The following is a 20,127-nucleotide window of genomic DNA, read 5'->3' as shown; positions in this document are numbered from 1 at the left end:
AAGGGAACTTGGGCAGTAGCTGCTGGAGGAAGAGCATTTCTCATGCTACTACCACAAGATGTCTGCAACCGGTGTGATTATTCAGACCAGTGACCACCAGTCACCCCAACAAAACAATCCACCAATACACTGCTCACATCACACAGACACATGCACACACACTTGTACCACATGATCAATAAGGTACCCAGCATTATATTGAACAGCTTACAATGTTACACACCTCACTGAAAGTCTACCTTACTCAATATTCTCCATATTCTGACATTTCTCCTGAACTTTCAGAATCTACTCCTGTCATCCTACAGAGTGATGCTAAAAATATTTTCTGTCTCTAGCTGCCCAGTTTATTAGGCCATTACTGACCACCAGTGCTGACTTCTCCCTCAACAGATTTCACATAACAATGACATCAATTCAGGATTCTTTCCAGGAAACATTTTATTATTAAGAAATAACTTGGAAACTAGAGGGTGAGGCCTATTTTGTTTTATTGTCTATTGTGTGAAATTTGTGCATTATACATGCTCAAGCCAAATGAAAAGCATCATGCATACTTGGTGATTCTGATTTACACTTTGGTCAAAATATTGTTGCAGCCTACACAAAAAGCCTGTTTGACCAAATTATGATGATGGTGATGATGATGATGATGATGATGATGATGATGATGATGATGATGATGATGGTGATGATGATGATGGTGATGTGGATCAGGAGCAAAATGACATTCTGTTTGTGGCACACCACATGGATATATTTGTAACTAGATATCTAAAGCTTCCATGAGATATAAGTGGTTTTGTAGCTTCAACATTGACTGGCCCTTTCAAAAAGAACTATAGAAATCCTAAAATACATTTAAGAAGGATACTATACAGTAATCACAGCTACACTATCAGAGCCTGTAGGAATAATAGGAATATTACAGTGGTACCATATGAGAAAAAAAAGATCACTGTAAACTTACTATTGAATTTCTCAGACACTAGAAGTCCCTATAGTAATACTGTTGAAACGTAATTTTGCTCTGGAGGCTGTTAGAGGTGACAAAACAGATAGTGGCTAACATCTCCTTACACTGAAAGGGAAACATTCCCTATTTCTGTCTTTGTTTCTGCCCAGACATCCACTCCACAGACAGTCTTCCCCATATTGGCAGATGATGAGACCATGAGAACTGCTGCTGACAGACATCTTCAGGGCCTTCACTCATCTGCCTACACTGCAAAAAAAATATTCAACTTAAAAACACAAGTTTCCTTGCTGCCTTAAGATTGAAAGTTGACTGAAATAGTGCAGAACAGTTGGTCCAATGTTCATTAGTTGTTCTAATGCAGTAAAGCTCAATAAATGTCTAGTCATGTTGACAAGTGTTTTTTAGTTGAATCCACTATGAACTGCATTGCAGTGTTATCTATTCTTTGACTAGTGAGGAGGTTTTTAGTGTCAGAAGTTCAGGTGTCACTAAATGATTATACAGTACACTATGCTGTGAAGTCACCAGCTGAATCTGCACTAATTCAGACACAAGACATATCACACTTGCCATGTCTAAAAGATAATGACTACTGTAACATAAATAAATTCTAAAATTGTGTAGAGCATTGAGGTACAGATTTAACTGGAAAGTAATTTTCATCATGGTTATCATTACTTAGATTTTTTTATCAGAAATATACCTATGAACACCTAAAGCTTCTATCCTGCATCTTTATCCAAACAAGAAGAAGGAAGGGTTTTTGGCAACTTAACTGAAATGCAGTGCATGCTGGGAAGAATGCTAATAAGCCAACAACATTTCTAACTGAACATTAAAGGGATAGTTCACCTCAGAATAACACTTCAGTCAGTGGGTCTATCTACTCACCCCCATGTCAGACGAAACTCAATTAAAGTTCATAGAACCACCGAACACACAGCGACATTACTTTGTTTTACTACGCACCAAAATTCACCCTCCTGCTGTGCAGGGCATCCACAGAATTGTCAGTGAGGAAAATATAGGAGATAATGAGGCAAATTTCGGATTTTTGGACCCACTGTACCGTCACTTAGTGACAAAACACTTATGGTGCACAGTGGAGAAATTTGTTTGACATTCAATGCATTTTCGAGCTGTAGAAAGATGGCTAGATAGTTTGTGAGAAGGCAGAGATGAACTACGGAGGCTAACTCTCTGTGTGTGTTTTGGTGGTCCTACAAACTTCAGTGGAGTTTTGACTGACATGGGCTTGAGTAGATAATGACTTAATTTTCATTTTGGGGTGAACTGTTCCTTTAATGAAACCAATGAATGCCAGGTAAGATGATTCTTCCTTTCAATTCAGAAATGTATGTCACAAACATGAACTCATGATTATAAGTTATAAAGCTTACCACTAGCAATTGTAAATTTAAACAGACAGACACTCACCGACTCATTGACTAAAGATGAGTTGGTTTCACTAAATTGCACTGTGAGTTTTTACAGTGTAGTGCAGGCAAGTCCACATGCAGATCAGTGAAGGCGATTGGCTGGAAACTAGCAGCTCTCTGTCGCTGGTGGGTACGAGACTTTAAATAGACCTACCTGAGCAATTTGGATTGCTACCTTCCATCAGACAGCAGGTAGACCAAAATGAGGAAATACGGCTGGAGCAATTTCAAGGATCTTTTTCTCAGAAAGTCCGCTGTTGTTGACCAGGTAGGAAGGCAGCACCTGTTTGATTGGACTTTCACTCATTAACTGACCGTAGTAAATTATACTGCCGCATCTGGTGCTTGTATTTATCTTTATTATTCAGCAAAAAAGCCAAAGCAAATACCACGATGTGGATTACATAAAGCAGCCTACAGCACTTAACAGTTAAAGTCTTAAGTGAAAGACTTTAACTGTTAAGTGCTGTAGGCTACTTTATTTAATTCACATCGTGGTATTTGCTTTGTTTGTCACTATGTGCACGAATACAATAGCTGACAGAAAACAAACTCAAACAATAGTCGACTCGTGCATCCTCAAGGAAATCTCATTGTAGGGACTTAAAGTGCGTCTGTCTGTGGTACTCTCACAACAGAGAGTGTACAGTGAGTTAATCGCACTTACTTATCATTTTATCTCCTATTGTAGGCTATATCGCTATCATTCTAATGATTTATACTTTCGCTTTGCTGTTTGTAAAGTATCTAAACCCTCTAAAATGTATCATAGAGCTACAATATTTATTTTTTGTAAAGGATAGGTGTAATCTTTTAAATTCGAGTAACTATTCTTCATGTTTGACATTTAATTCGAATAGCCTATTGAACTTAATTGAAATACGCATTGAAATACATGCGTCTGTCGGCGTCATGTGAAGGATGCTGCTGCCAGGGTTTCTTCCCCTCGGGACTGAACTGACTTTTCAAACTCCACCAAACTTATTAAAACTGCACACACAACCATGTGATCTAGATCATGACACCAGTGGGACAGGTGTGACAGGCTGCTATCAGTCAGGGTATACAGGCATCAAAGACTATGTAGCTCATCTTGGCAGTGGATCCTCCTGCAGTCTCAATGCAAAAGTCCTGTGAGTGCCAGCATGACTAACCACCACACTAATAATGGAGCTAATTTAAATGATCCCAATGGAAAATGACTGTTATTCCAATAGAGACTTATGCTCTCTCTGTCATACTCAAGAGTGAGGTTATAATGGTTGTATACTTATTGTACTTTATGGCACTTTTACTATATCTTCGCATAGCATCCTTCTAAAATGTATTATAGAATTGCTATAGTTATTTTTCTTAAATTAGACCATGGATAATCTCTTACAACTTTTTACAACTCCGTTACACCAAGCAGGACTCGCATGTCGATGAAGGAGATGAGAATACTGTGCGTGGGAACTGGACCAACAAGAGAGAGTACATTCTCTCTATGATTGGCTATGCTATTGGCCTCGGAAATATCTGGAGATTTCCATATTTGACCTATAAGAATGGAGGGGGTGAGTATCTGGCATCTAATCATCAGTGCTTTAGAATCACAGACTCACTCAGACAAGCAAAATCAATAAAAAAAAACAGTAAATATCATGAACTCTTACTTTTATCCCTATGCCACCCATCCCAATCCCTCATTTTGAGCAGGTGCCTTTCTCATCCCCTATTTGTTGATGTTGGTCTTGGGTGGTATTCCTCTTTTCTTCCTGGAAAGCTCCCTGGGTCAGTTCTGCAGCCAAGGCCCCATCAACACATGGAGAGCAGTGCCAATACTCCAGGGTAAACCTGCCATTAAAGTTGCTGATTGGTCAACTGACTCAGATGTGCACTTTCAATAGCATTTCTCCACTTGTTTCTACATCGTACAAGTGAGAAGTTATTCATGTTTGCTATTTGGGGCGATAACTATGACTCCAGAGGGTTAACATGGGTCAAACACTCAATTGCATATTTTAATCACAGGTTGTAGCATTTCCAAAGGGTCAGTAACTTTGCTGTGGATTTTTCTGTCTTGATCAAATCTTGATATGCCTCTGAAAAGGTTTAGAACCACTTCCCTAGTGTTTGTAATCCTTTCATCTTGGCCAGTCTTTACTTTCTGATTCAGGATGAGAGAAGAAACCAAACAAACCATGACAATCTGATTCATTTATCTTGGCATGTTTGTACTGGAAGAAGGCCCAATCTTGCATACCTGCTTGTAAATAACTGAATACATATAAATTGATGGAACTTGCCCCAAAAGGGTGAACTTTATTTTAAAGACTACTGTTTTGTTACGCAAGTCACACTATGTAAATATAATGTCCATTATAGTGTGACTATATGGGAGTATACTGTAGATAAATATAGTGTGACTGTGCTCCATGTCCCAATCCCCTTCAGCCCATAGTCATGCAGTGCATTATACTCTCTCTGATATAACCTCTCTCTATTCTCTAGGTGTTGGCTATTGCATGTTTATGGTGAATGCACTGGTCGCCATTTACTATAACGTCATCATCGCATACGGCCTGTACTACATGTTCGCTTCCTTCCAGTCTCCTCTGCCATGGACCAGCTGCTCCAGTTGGGCTGACAGTAACTGCAGCCCCACACCTATAGGTGCTTTTCAACTCTGTCACATTTACTTAGGAAGAAGTGTTGATCAGCTCTGCTGTTTTTTGACCCCCGGGTGAGCCCTACTATAAAGCCATTATCAGTCTCTTGTCAGCCACAAAAGAACTGATTTGTCAATCTCATCCTTAATCCCACTGCAGTTTACACCAATAACAAATGACATGTTTTGTATGAATGAAAAAACATTGTACAGAGTATGCCATGAAGTACAGTTGAGCGCTGATATCTTCATCAGTATTGCAATGCTTTAGCACAGACCAGTGTATTCTGTAGAAATTAAAGCCCCCCAAATGGACCTTCAAACCATTTCAGGTCAAAGCTAATTTAAATCATGCTTTTTGGAAATGAATGCTTGTACACACTCACTGTATATACTGACATTTTCAGTCAAGTCATTTACTGGCCATCTTTACCTCTCTAGTGAAGTGCAACTTATCTAGTCTGCCACTGGCCAACTGGACTCAAGATAATGGCACTTGTCCTTCATCCAACATCATCTCAATTCCAGTGCAGAGCCCCACCGAGCAATACTGGGAGTAAGAACCACACATGCATGCAAACAAGTGCAAATGCACACACACTTGGTACCCCTTTTACTGTACAGTCAGATCACTCACTCACTCCCCTCCCTCCCTCCCTCCCTCCAGTCGTGTGGCTCTGCAGCGATCCAGTGGTCTTGATGACACGGGGCCTGTAGTCTGGCACTTGGCCCTCTGTCTGCTGCTGTCTGTGACCCTCGTTGCTGCAGCTCTCCTCAAAGGTGTCAAGTCGTCAGGCAAAGTAAGACCGCTTCCACTCCATATCTGCTCCTTGTCCACATTTTGCCAAACTTGAGGCCCATGGGCAACATCAAGCCCACCACAAATTCAGCAGCCAATTTTCACAATTTTCTTGCAATACAAAGCGAGCAAGCCTCTCCCTCAGTGAGATGCCGACAGAGGCTTGGTCCTCAGATACCATACACAGCTGCAAGTATGCATTTCAGAATTCAGAAATACCAGGTTTCTGAGCTTTTGTAGTGCTGAATTGGCGCTACTGGCTAATGGTGGCAGGTGAATGCAGGGAGGAAAAGGTACAGGCACATGCATTGACGGTAATATGCTGCACACCATTTGATTCATAGCCTGGGAAAGATTTTTCATACATTATCAACACTTAAACATCAAGCAGGGATGTAAGTAGTTGAAAATGTATAAAAGTTTGTTTTTTCTTGCCTAACATGTGTGACCAGTGCTGACTTAAGGCACTTCCCTTGCCCAGTGCATAACCAGATTTCCTCTGTTCAGTGTGTGTTTGTCTCCCCAGGTAGTGTATTTCACAGCCACATTCCCTTATGTGGTGATTGTGATCCTGCTGATCAGGGGTGTGACACTAGAGGGCGCCAGAGATGGGATAGAATTCTACATTGGTTCCCAATCCAATTTGACTAAACTGGCTGAAGCAGAGGTAAGAGCCCGATGTTCACCTTTTAACTTCAGCACAAACCACAAGAAACTGTAGCAAAGTTAGGCTAAGTTTGCAAAACTTGTCTCTTGATCACTGTCTTTTTAAAGCATGTAGGTATGTGTTTTAGGTCTGGAAAGATGCAGCAACTCAGACCTTGTATTCCCTGTCCATTGGGTGGGGTGGAGTCACGACCCTGGCTTCCTATAACAAGTTCCACAATAACGTGTTCCACGACTCACTTGTTGTGACCCTCACTAACGCTGGTAGGAAGGTTATTAATTTCTCAGTTATGAAATGTATATAAGAATGAATACCGTATGCCAGCATATTGCCCTCAGGGCTTTAATTGCAAAGCCACAACCACCATTAGCTTTTAGTCTAGAGGTTGGAATAGTCAGCAGTGTCTTACCTTAAGGACATTTCCAGCGTGATTTGAGTTTTTGCCAACCGTGTAAATTTTCCATACCTTTAATGTTAACTGTGACAGTTTTTGCATGCATGCGCCATGATATTTTTAAGTCAGTTTTGCCATACCTCTTGGGGTCATTCAGTTCCAAATGGCATAGAAAACATGTCCAGAGTCGTCTGATGGAGTCTGTAAAGGTAATCCATCACTGTGAATGAGAAGATGACAATCACATTTCGAAAATTTGCATCAGAACGCTAATATCAGGCTATAAACTTTAACATTTTGAAAGAAGATCCAGTCACCGTCTGCTAAAAGTAGGTCATATACTTGAAAGTAGTACAATGGATTAGTCACGTGGATTCTTCACATAGAGTAATGTACAGATAATTAATGAATGATTCCATTAACATATATGTCTATTTGACTATTCTTCATCTCCTCCTAGGCACCAGTGTGTTTGCTGGCTTTGCCATCTTTTCTGTTTTGGGTCACATGGCTCACATCTATGGAAAGCCTGTTGGGGAGGTTGCCCAGGAAGGTATACTATACTATATACAGTATATACCTATTAGTACAAAAGTTCTTTCTTTTAGGCTGTTACCTGGCCTCTGATATTCCAATTCCCCATCTTTGTGCAGGATTTGGCCTGGCATTCATTGTATATCCAGATGCTTTGTCTAAGCTTCCCATCGCTCCTTTTTGGTCTATTATGTTCTTTTTCATGTTTTTCACCCTCGGTCTGGACTCTCAGTTTGCAGGAATAGGTGAGTTTGTCAATTGCCAGTGACTATCCTATGATGCCTAGTTAATTTGCGTAATCCCTACCTTTTTTTTCATTGCACCCTTTTCTACATCAGACTGTTTGATCATCTTTTTACTGTTTAGCCTGTGATTGTTTTTGAGTTTGAGGTTTAATTGGCTCAGTGCTGTCTCCTGAAATCTCTCTTTTTGTCATTAGAGATGATCTCCACCTGCCTGCTAGACGCCTTCCCTAAACTCTTCCAATCCAGGCGCAGCTTAATCACTATAGTGGCATGTGCCATCATCTTCCTCCTGGGCCTACCATGTGTCACAAGAGTAGGTCTGCTTAAAAGAGTGACTTCATGTTACTGTTGTCTGACATTATCGACCTGCTTACCGTGCTTACCACTCGTGTGTGTGTGTGTGTGTGTGTGTGTGTGTGTGTGTGTGTGTGTGTGTGATAGGCAGGAATATACTGGGTGACTCTGATAGACCAGTTTGTTGCCAGCTGGCTGCTGCTAATTATTGTTTTTTTGGAGATCATTGGCCTCTGCTACATATATGGTAAATATGAGTGATCACAATTACCGAGATATGTGCGTATAAAAATGTCGGAGCAGACTCACTCAACTTGACGTGTGTGTGTGTGTACGTGTGCATTTTTTCGTGTGCTTCACAGGAGGGAACCGTTTCATTCAAGACATAGAGATGATGATTGGGAGTAAGAGCTTCTGTTTCTGGCTGTGGTGGAGAGCATGTTGGTTCTTCATCAGCCCCTGCCTCATCTTAGTGAGTACAACCTCAAACACTGTCTCCGTTTATTCATCTTTACATTCTGTGCAATGTTGTAGAAATGCAAGCTTCAGCACAGCCTCTCTCTTCCTGCTCTCTATGCAAACACATTGCCTCTGCTCTCCTGGTGTCTAGGTGATCCTGGTGTGGTCTCTGCTGACGTTGGAACCCCCCCACTATGGAGCAGTACAGTACCCTGCCTGGGGCTTGGCTCTGGGCTGGTGCATGATTGCGTTCTGCCTCGTCTGGATCCCCGTCGTCGCTGTGTATAAACTGATGAGAGCGGAGGGAAACGCCTGGAAGGTGTGTGCTGTGTTGTATAATACAGGGCCCCAGAGGGTTGTGATGTCTGGGAAAGTGTTAACATGCCGAGAGGACCTGGGCGGATCAAAACGCTGCTCTACCTCGCCTGTGTGTTTTGTCACTTTTTAAAGTGCTGCTGCAATGTTACCGAAATTGTTTCTGTAAATGCCAAGAAATGATGCCCTGGAAAAAATCTGTGCCCACATTCATGAGCCTAACCTGTTACCTCCTTCCTACAGCGTCTGAAGTCGGTGTGCTGTCCCTCGGAGGATTGGCATCCCTTCCTGGAGGTCCATCGAGGAGAACGCTACTCAGAAGAACGCTGTCGCCACAGGAAGGACAGCGTCAACCAGTCAGATGCTGATGTAAATGTTATCTCCAACTCATGGCTCTGATGTGTGTGTGTGTGTGTGTGTGTGTGTGTGTGTGTGTGTGTGTGTGTGCACAGGCGTTTATTTGTATCTCCAACCTGTCATGTTTTTGTTTGTTTGTGTTAAATTTTAGATATTTTTTAAGTTTATGTCTTGGAAGACATTTTAGTATTTTATTTGTTGAAGCAGTGTGACCAGTGAACACATGTAGGTTAATGGAGTCAGGTGATTTATACTGCTGTGTCTCTTTGCACCGTCATCCTGCCACAATCTTTAATGTTTTATCTGCTGTGATTATTTCTGTTTTTAAGAATCATGTTGGTCTTTCAATATTATGTATACTGTTATGTTTCCTGCTGTTTTGGCTGTCTGTGCATTAACTATTGAGGAGGGGAATGATTGCTGTTGACTCTCTCCAAGTTTTTACTGCAATAAATAACTTCCTTCTTGCTTGCTTCTCTGGTCTGTGGTGAAATGATTTTGACTGACTAGAAACATAAGTGATAGAGACAAAAACATCAGAGATCCCAAGTTGCTTTAAATGCCATATTTATTTATGTTCGATCAGAGAGATGTTACAGAGCTGATCTTTCATGGGCCTTTGCGGCATGGTCTTGTATTACACAACATTAGACCCAGCTCCTAACTTAAGAACAACAATTATGATGTTGGACCATGGATTCTTTAAGCCCAGTTGCAGCACTTGCAGCTGTTATCGAACACCAGGCCGGCGGCACAGTGCTGGACGTAGGTCCTTCCCTGGCTGCACTCATAGAATTGGTTCTTGTTGGTGGGGTCTGGGAAGATTCCGTTGCCCTTGCCAGCGCAGAAGCCAGATCCTCCGCTGGTGCCGCCGCCGCTGGTGCCGCCGCCGCTGGTGCCACCGCCGCTGGTTCCACCGCCGCTGGTTCCACCACCGCTGGGATGGGGCTGGGGCTGAGCGTGCTGGGTTGGGGTGACTGGAGGCAGGGGGACGACACGGGACTTACAGGCTGGGGGGGGGGAGAGAGCAAAGAGAACAGGAGTCAAGCGATGGAACTGTCAATATGTAGATCTCTGGTTTGTATGTGGTGTGTCTATGTGTTACCAGCTCCGGTTCCCAGGCCACTCTTGATGGTGTTGATCAGAGGGTATTTTCCCTGTCCGCAGAAAGTGCCACTGAAGTCATCGAGGTCCAGACTCCACACCATGGCTCCTCCAAAACCACTCTTCTTCAGCCAGTCGATCTGTAGAGAGGTCGAGTGGTTAAAGTAGCGATAAGTAGCGCCTAAAACACAAAGGGCTGGCAACACATACAAATCTGAACAGTCAAATACAAGTTCGGACCTTGATCTGGAAGCTCTTGACGTTGTCGTATCCAACCCATGTCTGGCCCTTGAAGGCATAAGGCACATCCTGGGGAGCATCCCAGGCCTGGGTGGCTCCCTGCTTCAGGAAGGTGCAGATCTGAGGGGAAGCAGGGATTTAAGAGATTTAGGGATCTACACAACACGGGTGAAAATGTCCTCTTTCTTTTTCATATACATACACACACATTGACACACTCAAAGAGGAAGTGGATACCTCATAGTAGGACCAGAAGCCAGCCTGACGGGTGAAGGGTCCAGCAGGTCCGGGTCCATTGGCGGGAGCTCCGACAGCTGTGTTAGAGGAAGCCAGGCGGAAGGTGTGGCCATAGGTAGGGAAACCAACCAGCAGCTTCTCAGCTGGGGCACCATTGCTCTTCCAGTAATTCATAGCGTAGTCCTATGGATGAGACAACACAGACCGGTGTGAGCAGCCGTTCCTTACCTTCATTCATCCATGCATCCATTTCATGACATCATTTTCACTGTAATCCACAGCAGAGAGGAAGTTGTTGAAAATATACAGAAATAAAAGGGAGAAAGATGGACCCCCTACTCACCACATTGAAGTAGATGAGGGCTCCCTGGTCAGCGGGTCCTTTGTACAGAGGGCTGTTCTCTCCGACAACGTGCTCCCAAGGACCGTTGAAGTCATAGGTCATCACATGGAAGTAGTCCAGCACACTGGCAAAACAACATCAGGATCACTGTTAAGTCGGGGTTGTGTTCTGCTCTAGTCTAAAGTGTTTGCTTGTGCTGTATGTGTATCTGTGTTTGATCCATCTGTGTAGGGGTGCAATGCATGCATGTGTGAGGGTATGTATATGAATGTGTGGGTGTGGGTGTGGATGTGGGTGTGTGTGCCCTATATACTAACGCTCCAATAGCGGCAATCTGGTATCCGGTCTCAATGGTTCCCTTTCCAGCAGAGACGGCAGCAGTCAGCATCAGACGAGGACGGTTGGTTTTCTTGCCCTCCTCAACAAAGGCGCTCATCAGCTCCTACAGAGAGATGGGCCAGGGGGAAAAGAGTTATGGGTACTGTACGGTTGCATGTTTTAAAAGAGACATATGAATCAATAATAGATATATACATGGAGAAGCTAAGTGGGAAAAACAGACTAGCAGGATGCACCCATGGTTAAGGTGTTTTTTTGGCTATATATTCCACCACCTCAATGCAAACACATCCAAACCACATATTTTTAGATTAGTGCTGGACCAAACCTAACCAGCTATGTTGTGTATTTTGTCACAGTCTGTCTGACCTGAACCAGGACGGTGTAGCGCTCCTTATCCTGAGGTGGGGAGCCACGAGAGCCGGGGTACTCCCAGTCGATATCCAGACCATCAAACTGGTACTGACGCAGGAACTTGATCACACTGTTGATGAAGGTCTGGCGATTGGCAGAACTGGACACCATGGCTGTGAACCTGGAGAGAGAGAGACAGCCAGAGTGCTTTTACCTGCGGATCAAGGTCCTGTTGCTGAGAATATTGATACTCATGCCCAGTACTCACTTCTGAGTGCCGAAGTTCCATCCTCCAATGGCCAGCAGAGTCTTCAGGTTCTTGTTCCTGCAAGCAAAAAGCAAGTCCACTTTGACTTCTCACACTTTATTCTCTGTGTGTTCATGCATTTATGTGTTTTGATGCGTGTCTCTGCGTGTGCTGGAGTCACACCATCAGTCTATGAATTTGTGTTCCCCCTGCAGCACCTCTGTCAACAGCCAAAAGCTCTAGCCCACCCATCAGAAGAAACAAACACTGACTGCCGTGGAATGCAAAGATGGCCTGTGATTGTGTGTGAGTTTGTTTCGTGTGCCTGCAAAGCTAGGGTGCGTATGTGTGTACTAACTCGTTCTTCAGGGCCTGGAACTGTGCGTAGAGTTTCTCATCGTCCCACTCGTAGGTCTTGATCATGTTGCTGCCCATACCAGCAAAGGCGTAGATGAGGTGGTCACAGAGACATGGGTCCACGTTAGCGGGGAAATACTTGCCTGCTCCGGGACGGTACTGTCCCCAGTTAGTGAAATAACAAGAGAGGATGTAGGATGATCCTGGAAGATATGGTACAGTTAGGGTTTGTTGTTTGATTCTGTCACGCACTATGATATGTTCAAGAATATCACACCAGAACCGAGTGGACAAAGGAAATAATTACCTAGCTGCACATGCAGCAGGAGAGCCAGTCCTGCAGAAAGAGGGAGAGAAGAGAGTTGAATAAGAAGTTGATGAGAATTAGTCCTTAGAATTAGAGTTATGCATGTGAAATACACTGGTAGACAATTCTTTTGAATATAAGATGAGATTCAGAAACTAAATTTAAAAATTCCTAAGACAAGCAAGAAGCTTTCTACTTACCGACGCAGATGAGTAGTTTGCCCATGGTGCCTCTGTACAATGATCTGAAGGCCAGCAGGGTCTTATATACTCCTGGGTTCCTCTCCGTATCTGTAAATCTGTTTGATCTAGCTTGACTACTCAGCAAAAAAACTCAGCAATGTCACTCACTTGTTTGGTCAAGACCAGACTGTTCCATTGGTTTTGCTAAAAGCGCTGATAACCTCCAAGTGTCCTTTGATAATGATGTGATCTGCTGAAAATTAGAACACAAATCAAGGTTAAGGTTTTTGTTGGCTATACATTCCACCACATACTACTACACACTACTCAGTGGTGGGTAGAGTACTGAAAATCTGTACTCAAGTAAAAGTACAATTACTCCCATAAAAAATGACTCAAGTAAAAGTGAAAATTACCATTTGAGAAACCTACTCAAGTAAAAGTAAAAAAGTACCTGGTTAATAAATTACTCAAAGTACAAGTTACTTTCCATTTTAATATTTTTTAGGGTGTGCGGGCCAGTGAAAAATAATGAAAAAACAGCACTTGTTGATAAAACTTTCTTAGCCCTTTATAAAACAGAATATAAGTCTGTTTAACTCTAGTATTTACAGACATTATCAAAGTAACCAAACCTATTACAGCCCCAAAATGCAGTAGATACCGAATACAATACAATTAATTAAAACTCTGATTTTCTGGGTTAGGATTAGTAGTATTACTCCCTGTACCAAGACCTCAGTCAATCAACTAGAGAATGAAAACTTCTCCATTCACATTTTTCATTTGGGGATACCCATTTGTTGGAAGCTGCCTCTTGTTCTGGGTTTTGCTCCGTCATCATCGCATCGTGGTCAAAAGACAGGTGGTGCTTATTTTTCTTCCAGGCAGCTGGCAACTTTGCATCTGCAGTAGAGATGCTCCTCGTGCTCTCCCCCCCTACACTCAATCCCCGCATTTAGAGCAGACTAGTTGTAACAAAGGTATAAATGGCAAATGTAGTGAAGTAACAAGTAGATTACTGGCTCAAAAATATACTCGAGTAAAGAGTAGAAGTACAGTTTAAAAAAAGGAACTAAAAGTACTCGTTCCTTAAAAAAAACTACTTTTTTACTCATGTGCGTTACTTGTAATGCGTTACTACCCACCCCTGACACTACTTTTGCATGTTTACAAACCCGACACTTTGTTTTATATTTCCATGAAGTGTTTCAGTATTGTACGGACTAGAGGTTAATGTCTCAGATTTCTACAGTTAATTGATTTTTAATGAGAGCTCCACATAATGTGAGTGAGAATCAGTAAAGATCATAAAGTGCTTGGACAGCAAAATTTGGGATGCACAGTCAGTCTGCCAGTTAATTTATGTGGTTGATATTGATGTTTGCTCTGTTGTGGTTAAGTGCTCTGCTACCTGCCTTATCACCTTAAACATTGTTTAATATCACAGTGCTGTTACTGTTGTCGCAGTCTGTGACCTAAAACGAGCCGGCCTCCATGTCATTCGGCACTTTCAATGAAAAGCGTCTGTCCTTTCCTGTCCTTGGATGTCGATGTCAGCAGTTCGGCTTCTCCTGTCTTTCCACATCTCAATGCTCTGAATGCAACAATCTGCACAGACACCGACTGATTGAAGTTTAATCTGCAACAGTCAAAGAGACCATTTAAGTGACTTTCATTTACATGGCCTAAATTTTGTTTAGTTCCTGATCAACAATATTTCACTCGGTTTTTCACCACAGACTTTTCTGAGAACGCCATCTCAAAATGTTATCAGTGGGAGAGGAGTAGAGGCAAAAGCTGGAGGGAGAAAATCCACCTAAAAAAAAAAAATACTTTCAAGACTTTCAAGACTTTCCTAAAGCTAGAAAATGATCTGTGAGGCACTTTCTGCAGCTACGTGACAGGCGACCCACATTATAGACAGGGGACGTTGTGAGGTCCAAAACTGTAAGTAGGCCTACTACTCTTAAGTAGTATGAAATAGTATATTAGGTAAAAGTTTGAAAAAAAAATGGTAGTTTTATATAATGTTCATGTCCTCAGATTTGTCAGTGTGCCGGTCTTGATCACAGATTAGAATCTGGTTTCTTATTTGGAAAAGAGATTTTCATGTTAAATTTGTTAATAGGGGGGAAAAAAAAAAAAAACGTTAAAAGTTGTTTTTCTCTTTTGATGTGGCATTGAGGTTTGATTTATTTTGTTTGATTGACTTCATGTAGCTCTAATAATAATCTCTGAAACCAATTTAGGAGTACGCTGCAGGAGCACTATTTAAAGCCAATGTCTATAAAGCTGATCTCAGCTTGTCTAGTTTGTAATGAAAGCTATACTTAAGCCCATGTGATAAGATTATGCTTGGAAAAAACACACATAGCAGGGAATTAGTGAATACAAAAGGACTGTAAGATTAAAATGATCCCAATTATTCAGTTCCCTGCCATTTTTAAACCTGCTCACATAGATGGTATCTCCTCTCTAGTCTTTCAGGACATTTAAAAGAAATGAGCTACAAAGAAGAGGAGAAGTAGAGGAAATGATTTGTCAGATGGAACGTTTATGGCTGCATACATCTTGTGGGTTTAAGTGAGATTTTGATACAGGGTGTTTTTTAACCTTTATTTATCCAGGCAAGGTTGACCTTGGGAGCTGCCCAGTACAGCCACAGTCTTCTGCTGGAGGCCACTGAGCTGCTCCACTGGAGACGGAGGTTGGGTTCCCTCCTCAAAGGCACCTCATCAGCAGCAGAGGGAGGGGAGAGCGTTACTCATTTCCCCCTTTTTCCATCCTGTCCACAGATTGAAACTGGCAACCTTCCAGTTACAAGCACACTTCTGTAACTTCTAGGCTACTGGATTGTGTCTGTCTGGTGTGTAATGATGCATTATTCCTGATGTCTGTTGATATACTGTATCTTTCCACAGTGTGTATGTATTTATTGTTCCCTGACTGTGTGTTTTTTCTACCTTATGCTCCTGTAGATTTTATAATTGGATACTGTTGCATCCTAGATGCAGAGAGACAGTAGATTTAAATCAATCTGTGGCGAAGCTTTTATTTAACACAGCAAAGCGCAACACCATTCAGCCATTTTCTATACTGGTCAACTCATCTCTCCCTAAGCGCACTACACACTTGACCCCCTCACATGACTGACCAATCACAGCTGACCATCTCATCAGAACTCATCCTCCATTGGATGCTATATTATCGTACCATAGACACCTGAACCTAAATGCCCTTTTGAATTATAGGAATACTATTTTTAAAGCATAACCAAATAGTTCAATACACCACAGATACAAATATTTGTTGGCACATACTCTGGTATATTGTGTGCTATTGCATATTGTCTGCTTTACATATACTGAAATAACCAATAAGAACTCAAAGAAATTGCATTATATTCAGGTTTGCATGTTGTGATGAAGGTTATCTAGACCAGGAGCTCGGCCAATAAATGAAACTTTGCTCTCATCTGATGTCATGCACTCTATCCAAAATCTGCTCTGAATGTCCACACATAATAACCATATTTCAGAACTTGTTATTTGATAAGCGCATGCAGTGCGTGAAAAATACCATCCGACTGCATGAGAGTTTCAACATTATTCATTCAAACCATACTGAAGTCTAAATGTTGTCACTGTTTTATTTGGTTGGTTTATTTGATCATCATTCATATTGCACTGCATTAATGGCCTGTATCTTGTGGTTAGTCTTTTCACAGTGTCTCCCAGAAAGCAGCTTCCTTCCAAATAACTTCCTTCCAGTATGAATAGTCTCAGTGGTACAGTAAACGTCTCAGGTTGGTTTATGGTTTTCATCTGTGGCCATTTTGAAGGGGCCATTTTGTGCTCTGAGGAGACGTTCTGTTTAATTCATTTCAGGAGGATAAATGGTTTGATTGGAGCTCAAAAGGAAGAAGTGAGTGAGTGAATGTTCGGCCAAGATTGCCACATATATTCAGGTGTGTGTATCTATACGGTCATATGTAGGCCTACATGATGTGGAAAGATTGTATTGTCAGAATGTGATCATAGTGTTAGATACACTACCAAGTCTGACCACCAGAGAGAGTCAATAGGCCATGTAGAGTCCAGGGTCCTTTTGTGTAAATAGTCCAAGAATGAGTGCTTTCATCTTATAATCCTAGATCATTTAAGCATCCAAGTTCCCCTTCTAGCAATGTCATCGACCCTTTGAAACGGTTAAGCCATAGCTTGCAAGCAAAATTGCCCAGAACTCTTAACTCCTGAAATGTTGTTTGTTGTGTAGGACAAAATGGTTGCAGTGGTTGCCTCTGGATCTTTTTTGCTGTAGCCCTAAATTACATTCAACTTATTGAACCACACTCTAAACTCTCTCTCTCTCTCTCTCTCTCTCTCTCTCTCTCTCTCTCTCTCTCTCTCTCTCACCATGGCAACAATGAAGAGGAAACGTACATATAAATACGAACCTGTTGCCATCTTCCACACAACAGATGAGCATGCACACACGCACATGCACACACACACGCACACACACACACACACACACACACTCTCTCTCTCTCTCTCTCTCTCTCTGCTGGTTAATTGGAACATGTTAAGATGAATATGCATACACACGTACACATTATGAAAATGCTGTGTGTACAAGTTGTCTATTAGTGAGAGAGGATGATCCATAGGAATACGCCCACCTGCTCCTGTAAACAATAAAGAGACATATATACTCCTAAATAATAGCAAAGCTCTTTCAGTACAGTATATTTAGCTTTAACTGGGTCTAACTCATCATGGGGGCAGGTGTGACGATGTGGTAAATCTCTTTGTTGTTCACTGTGTGATTTGTCTTGATCGGCTATAAGCACCTTGTGTTCTTCCTCGGATGTATGTATGCTATGCTGAGTGTATATTCAAGGAAGAGAGGACGAATACCGGGAGCAAGCCATCATTAGTGCTTTCCTCTGCCGTTTGAGTCAGAGCAGCATGTCATACATACATGATGTCATGCACATAATATAAAGAACATGTCATCAAAGGGTGAATATTCTGCAAAAGTGTGTAGCACTTACTACTGCTGTGGAAGAACACAGATGAGCTTAAAGTGTTATACAATTCTCAGTGTGTGCAATGTCTATTTCAGTCTGTTTATCTCTCTATCTCTGTCCGTGTGCCTCTCTGTCGGTTTGTCCGTGTCTCTCTCTCTCTCTCTCTCTCTCTCTCTCTCTCTCTCTCTCTCTCTCTCCCTCCTCTCTATCTCCCTGTCTCTCTCTCTATGCAGGCTTCTCAACGACCCGTTGCTATTAGATACTGCTGGGCTTGTCGCCATGGCAGCAAATTCTCAATCATTTTCTCTCAGCCATGTTTCAGTGCACACACACACACACACACACACACACACACACATTTAGCGGTGACGTGGGAGGGTTGTATAAGTCCTTGAGCCTTCCCCGGTCCAGCTGGGGAACAGTCCACCTGTGAACAGAATTCAAATGCAGGAGTTTTCACCTCCTCAGAGAGAGAGAGAGGGAATACAGTAGCATACCACATTTTATCATTCAGATGTAACCTATTATAGAATATCATGCGCCATCATGCATCATGTGGCCTATGTGCACCTGTGTCTGTCTGTGTGTGAGTGTGTGTGTGAGTGTGTGTGTGTGTGTGTGTGTGTGTGTGTGTGTGTGTGTGTGTCCCTGCCCTAGAAACTTTGTCTGATAAATGAATCACATTCCCAAAATTGACAGAGCAACACGCTTTCTGTTCAGATGTAACTAAGGGTCAAGTTACTCATAATATCAGTGAATGTGATTCAAATGTGATGAAAACACACACTCAATAATTACATACTGTATCTGTGTCACACGGTGCCAGAACAGTGCCAGTCTCTATACTGCTTATACAATATTGACCACCAAGCTGCTAGGATGACACGCGTTCAGTCTACTTCTTATGATTGATGAGTGGATTCCACCTGTATGAAGTGAAACACATACAGTATATATTTCTCTTTCCTGTGAAACAAAAAGTACTAATAACGAAAGAATTTCACACAAAACCAGAGTTGAATTTTGCGATCTTTTTCAGATGTAACAAGTGACGTCAGCTTGTGGAGGATGAAATGAACACACACAAAAGAGGTGAGACGGAGAGAAAGGGGAAACTGAGGAAGAGATAGGAAGGGAGGCAGAGCTGGTTTTCTTTCTCCAATAAAAGCGACAACCCCCCAGTGTTGCTATGGCGACCTCCTCTCTCCCTTCCTTTCAGCGAGCTACCACTTATCCTTGCTGCCTTTCAGTCAGCAGGGCATGTGGGTGTGGGAGTGTGTGCTTTTGTGTGTCGGATCCTGAATGAATCGACCAAATGAAGGGGAAAGCCATTAGAGAGCCAGATCGCATACAATCAGACTGCTTAACACACACACACACACACACACATACACACACACACTAATATGAGCCCCTAAGCTGAAAAAATGCTTTATGCTTTCAAGTCAACTGACTGCTTTCTGAGTGGCGCTTCTCCATTTTCCTCAATTCCTTCTCTCTTTTTTACCCTTTCACCTTCCCATATATTCGGCAGCAGTGGCTCCTTCCATCTCTTCCTTCCTTCACAACCACTCTGGATGATATTCAGTTACACATGCGCGCACACACACACACACACACACACACACACACAAAAAATACAAGGAAATGATGGAGGGGAATATGAGTGTCTCCATTTAATCCTCGCTAACCTATTACAAGTTTAATACCAAGAAATAGAATTTAAGAGTTTACAATAACCTAGTTCAGAGAAACCAACTTCATTCATGAGTGTTCAGCAAACTAATTTCCTTCCAGTGGAGCAGCTGAGGGTAGTGATCAGAAACGTGTAAGGTGATCCCCAGTACCACAGAACTGAAGCATCTCCAAAACACTGTCTCTTCAGTTGAGCTCTCTTTTTTACGATTTTTCTTTTTTTGACACTTTTGCCTTCATTTGATAATTCACAGCAGAAAGAGACAGGGGGATGACATGACTGTGACAAGGGTCGCAGGTCAGATTTGGACCCAGGATGCTGCGGTTACATGCACCTTGTCCAAATGAGCCATCAGGATGCGCCCCAGTTGAGCTCTTGCCAGCGTTTGTTGGGTGGTAAAATATATTTACTTGATGTTTTGCCTTGGCATTCAACAGCATTAGAGGAATGGCTGAGGGCACAAACATGGTGACACATCGCTACCGAGAATAAAGGCGTCACCATAGGGAGACTGGGCCTCATTACGGCTCTGTAATGTTGTTCACACTGTCTCA

At 42.3% G+C, this 20,127-nt stretch overlaps 2 protein-coding genes across 4 annotated transcripts; one reads left to right on the top strand and one right to left on the bottom strand.

Moving 5' to 3' along the window:
• The first annotated feature begins 2,570 nt into the window (after window positions 1-2,570).
• slc6a14 (solute carrier family 6 member 14) lies at window positions 2,571-9,556 on the top strand. Of its 2 annotated transcripts, none has more exons than XM_071910306.2 (15): window positions 2,571-2,686; window positions 3,830-3,974; window positions 4,117-4,248; window positions 4,912-5,073; window positions 5,510-5,624; window positions 5,736-5,868; window positions 6,394-6,534; window positions 6,662-6,797; window positions 7,389-7,481; window positions 7,582-7,707; window positions 7,902-8,020; window positions 8,149-8,248; window positions 8,364-8,473; window positions 8,612-8,779; window positions 9,019-9,556. In XM_071910306.2, the coding sequence occupies exons 1-15, from the start codon at window positions 2,621-2,623 to the stop codon at window positions 9,172-9,174; spliced, it is 1,902 nt and encodes a 633-aa protein (XP_071766407.2). In that variant the 5' UTR covers window positions 2,571-2,620; the 3' UTR covers window positions 9,175-9,556. The 2 variants fall into 2 exon arrangements, with proteins under 2 accessions (XP_071766407.2, XP_071766399.2); XM_071910298.2 differs by having other exon boundaries at window positions 2,615-2,686; window positions 3,827-3,974.
• Window positions 9,557-9,761: 205 nt separating this feature from the next.
• LOC139920143 (acidic mammalian chitinase-like) lies at window positions 9,762-12,885 on the bottom strand. 2 transcript variants are annotated; one of them, XM_078283559.1, is made up of 12 exons: window positions 12,861-12,885; window positions 12,661-12,690; window positions 12,355-12,556; window positions 12,018-12,074; window positions 11,765-11,930; window positions 11,374-11,498; window positions 11,057-11,180; window positions 10,714-10,896; window positions 10,477-10,596; window positions 10,238-10,376; window positions 10,118-10,134; window positions 9,762-10,086 (listed from the first exon to the last, which is right to left on the bottom strand). In XM_078283559.1, the coding sequence occupies exons 1-12, from the start codon at window positions 12,883-12,885 to the stop codon at window positions 9,835-9,837; spliced, it is 1,440 nt and encodes a 479-aa protein (XP_078139685.1). In that variant the 3' UTR covers window positions 9,762-9,834. The 2 variants fall into 2 exon arrangements, with proteins under 2 accessions (XP_078139685.1, XP_078139684.1); XM_078283558.1 differs by having other exon boundaries at window positions 9,762-10,142.
• Between the last annotated feature and the right edge of the window lie 7,242 nt (window positions 12,886-20,127).

Source organism: Centroberyx gerrardi, chromosome 5, assembly GCF_048128805.1.
Source record: "Centroberyx gerrardi isolate f3 chromosome 5, fCenGer3.hap1.cur.20231027, whole genome shotgun sequence".
NCBI lineage: Eukaryota > Metazoa > Chordata > Actinopteri > Beryciformes > Berycidae > Centroberyx > Centroberyx gerrardi.
The sequence above is the reverse complement of the archived record's forward strand: the minus strand, read 5'-3'. Positions and strand labels throughout refer to the sequence as shown.

What these genes read in the sequence shown, in the direction of transcription:
- slc6a14 (XM_071910298.2), top strand. Translation starts at nt 2,621, where the DNA reads ATGAGGAAATACGGCTGGAGCAATTTCAAGGATCTTTTTCTCAGAAAG. An exon ending in CTGCAGCCCCACACCTATAG is followed by an intron (nt 5,074 to 5,509) that starts GTGCTTTTCAAC and finishes TTACCTCTCTAG; the next exon opens with TGAAGTGCAACTTATCTAGT. An exon ending in CCCACCGAGCAATACTGGGA is followed by an intron (nt 5,625 to 5,735) that starts GTAAGAACCACA and finishes CCCTCCCTCCAG; the next exon opens with TCGTGTGGCTCTGCAGCGAT.
- LOC139920143 (XM_078283558.1), bottom strand. Translation starts at nt 12,885, where the DNA reads ATGGGCAAACTACTCATCTGCGTCG. An exon ending in TTCCAGGCCCTGAAGAACGA is followed by an intron (nt 12,075 to 12,354) that starts GTTAGTACACAC and finishes TTTTGCTTGCAG; the next exon opens with GAACAAGAACCTGAAGACTC. An exon ending in CCCTCATCTACTTCAATGTG is followed by an intron (nt 10,897 to 11,056) that starts GTGAGTAGGGGG and finishes TCTCATCCATAG; the next exon opens with GACTACGCTATGAATTACTG.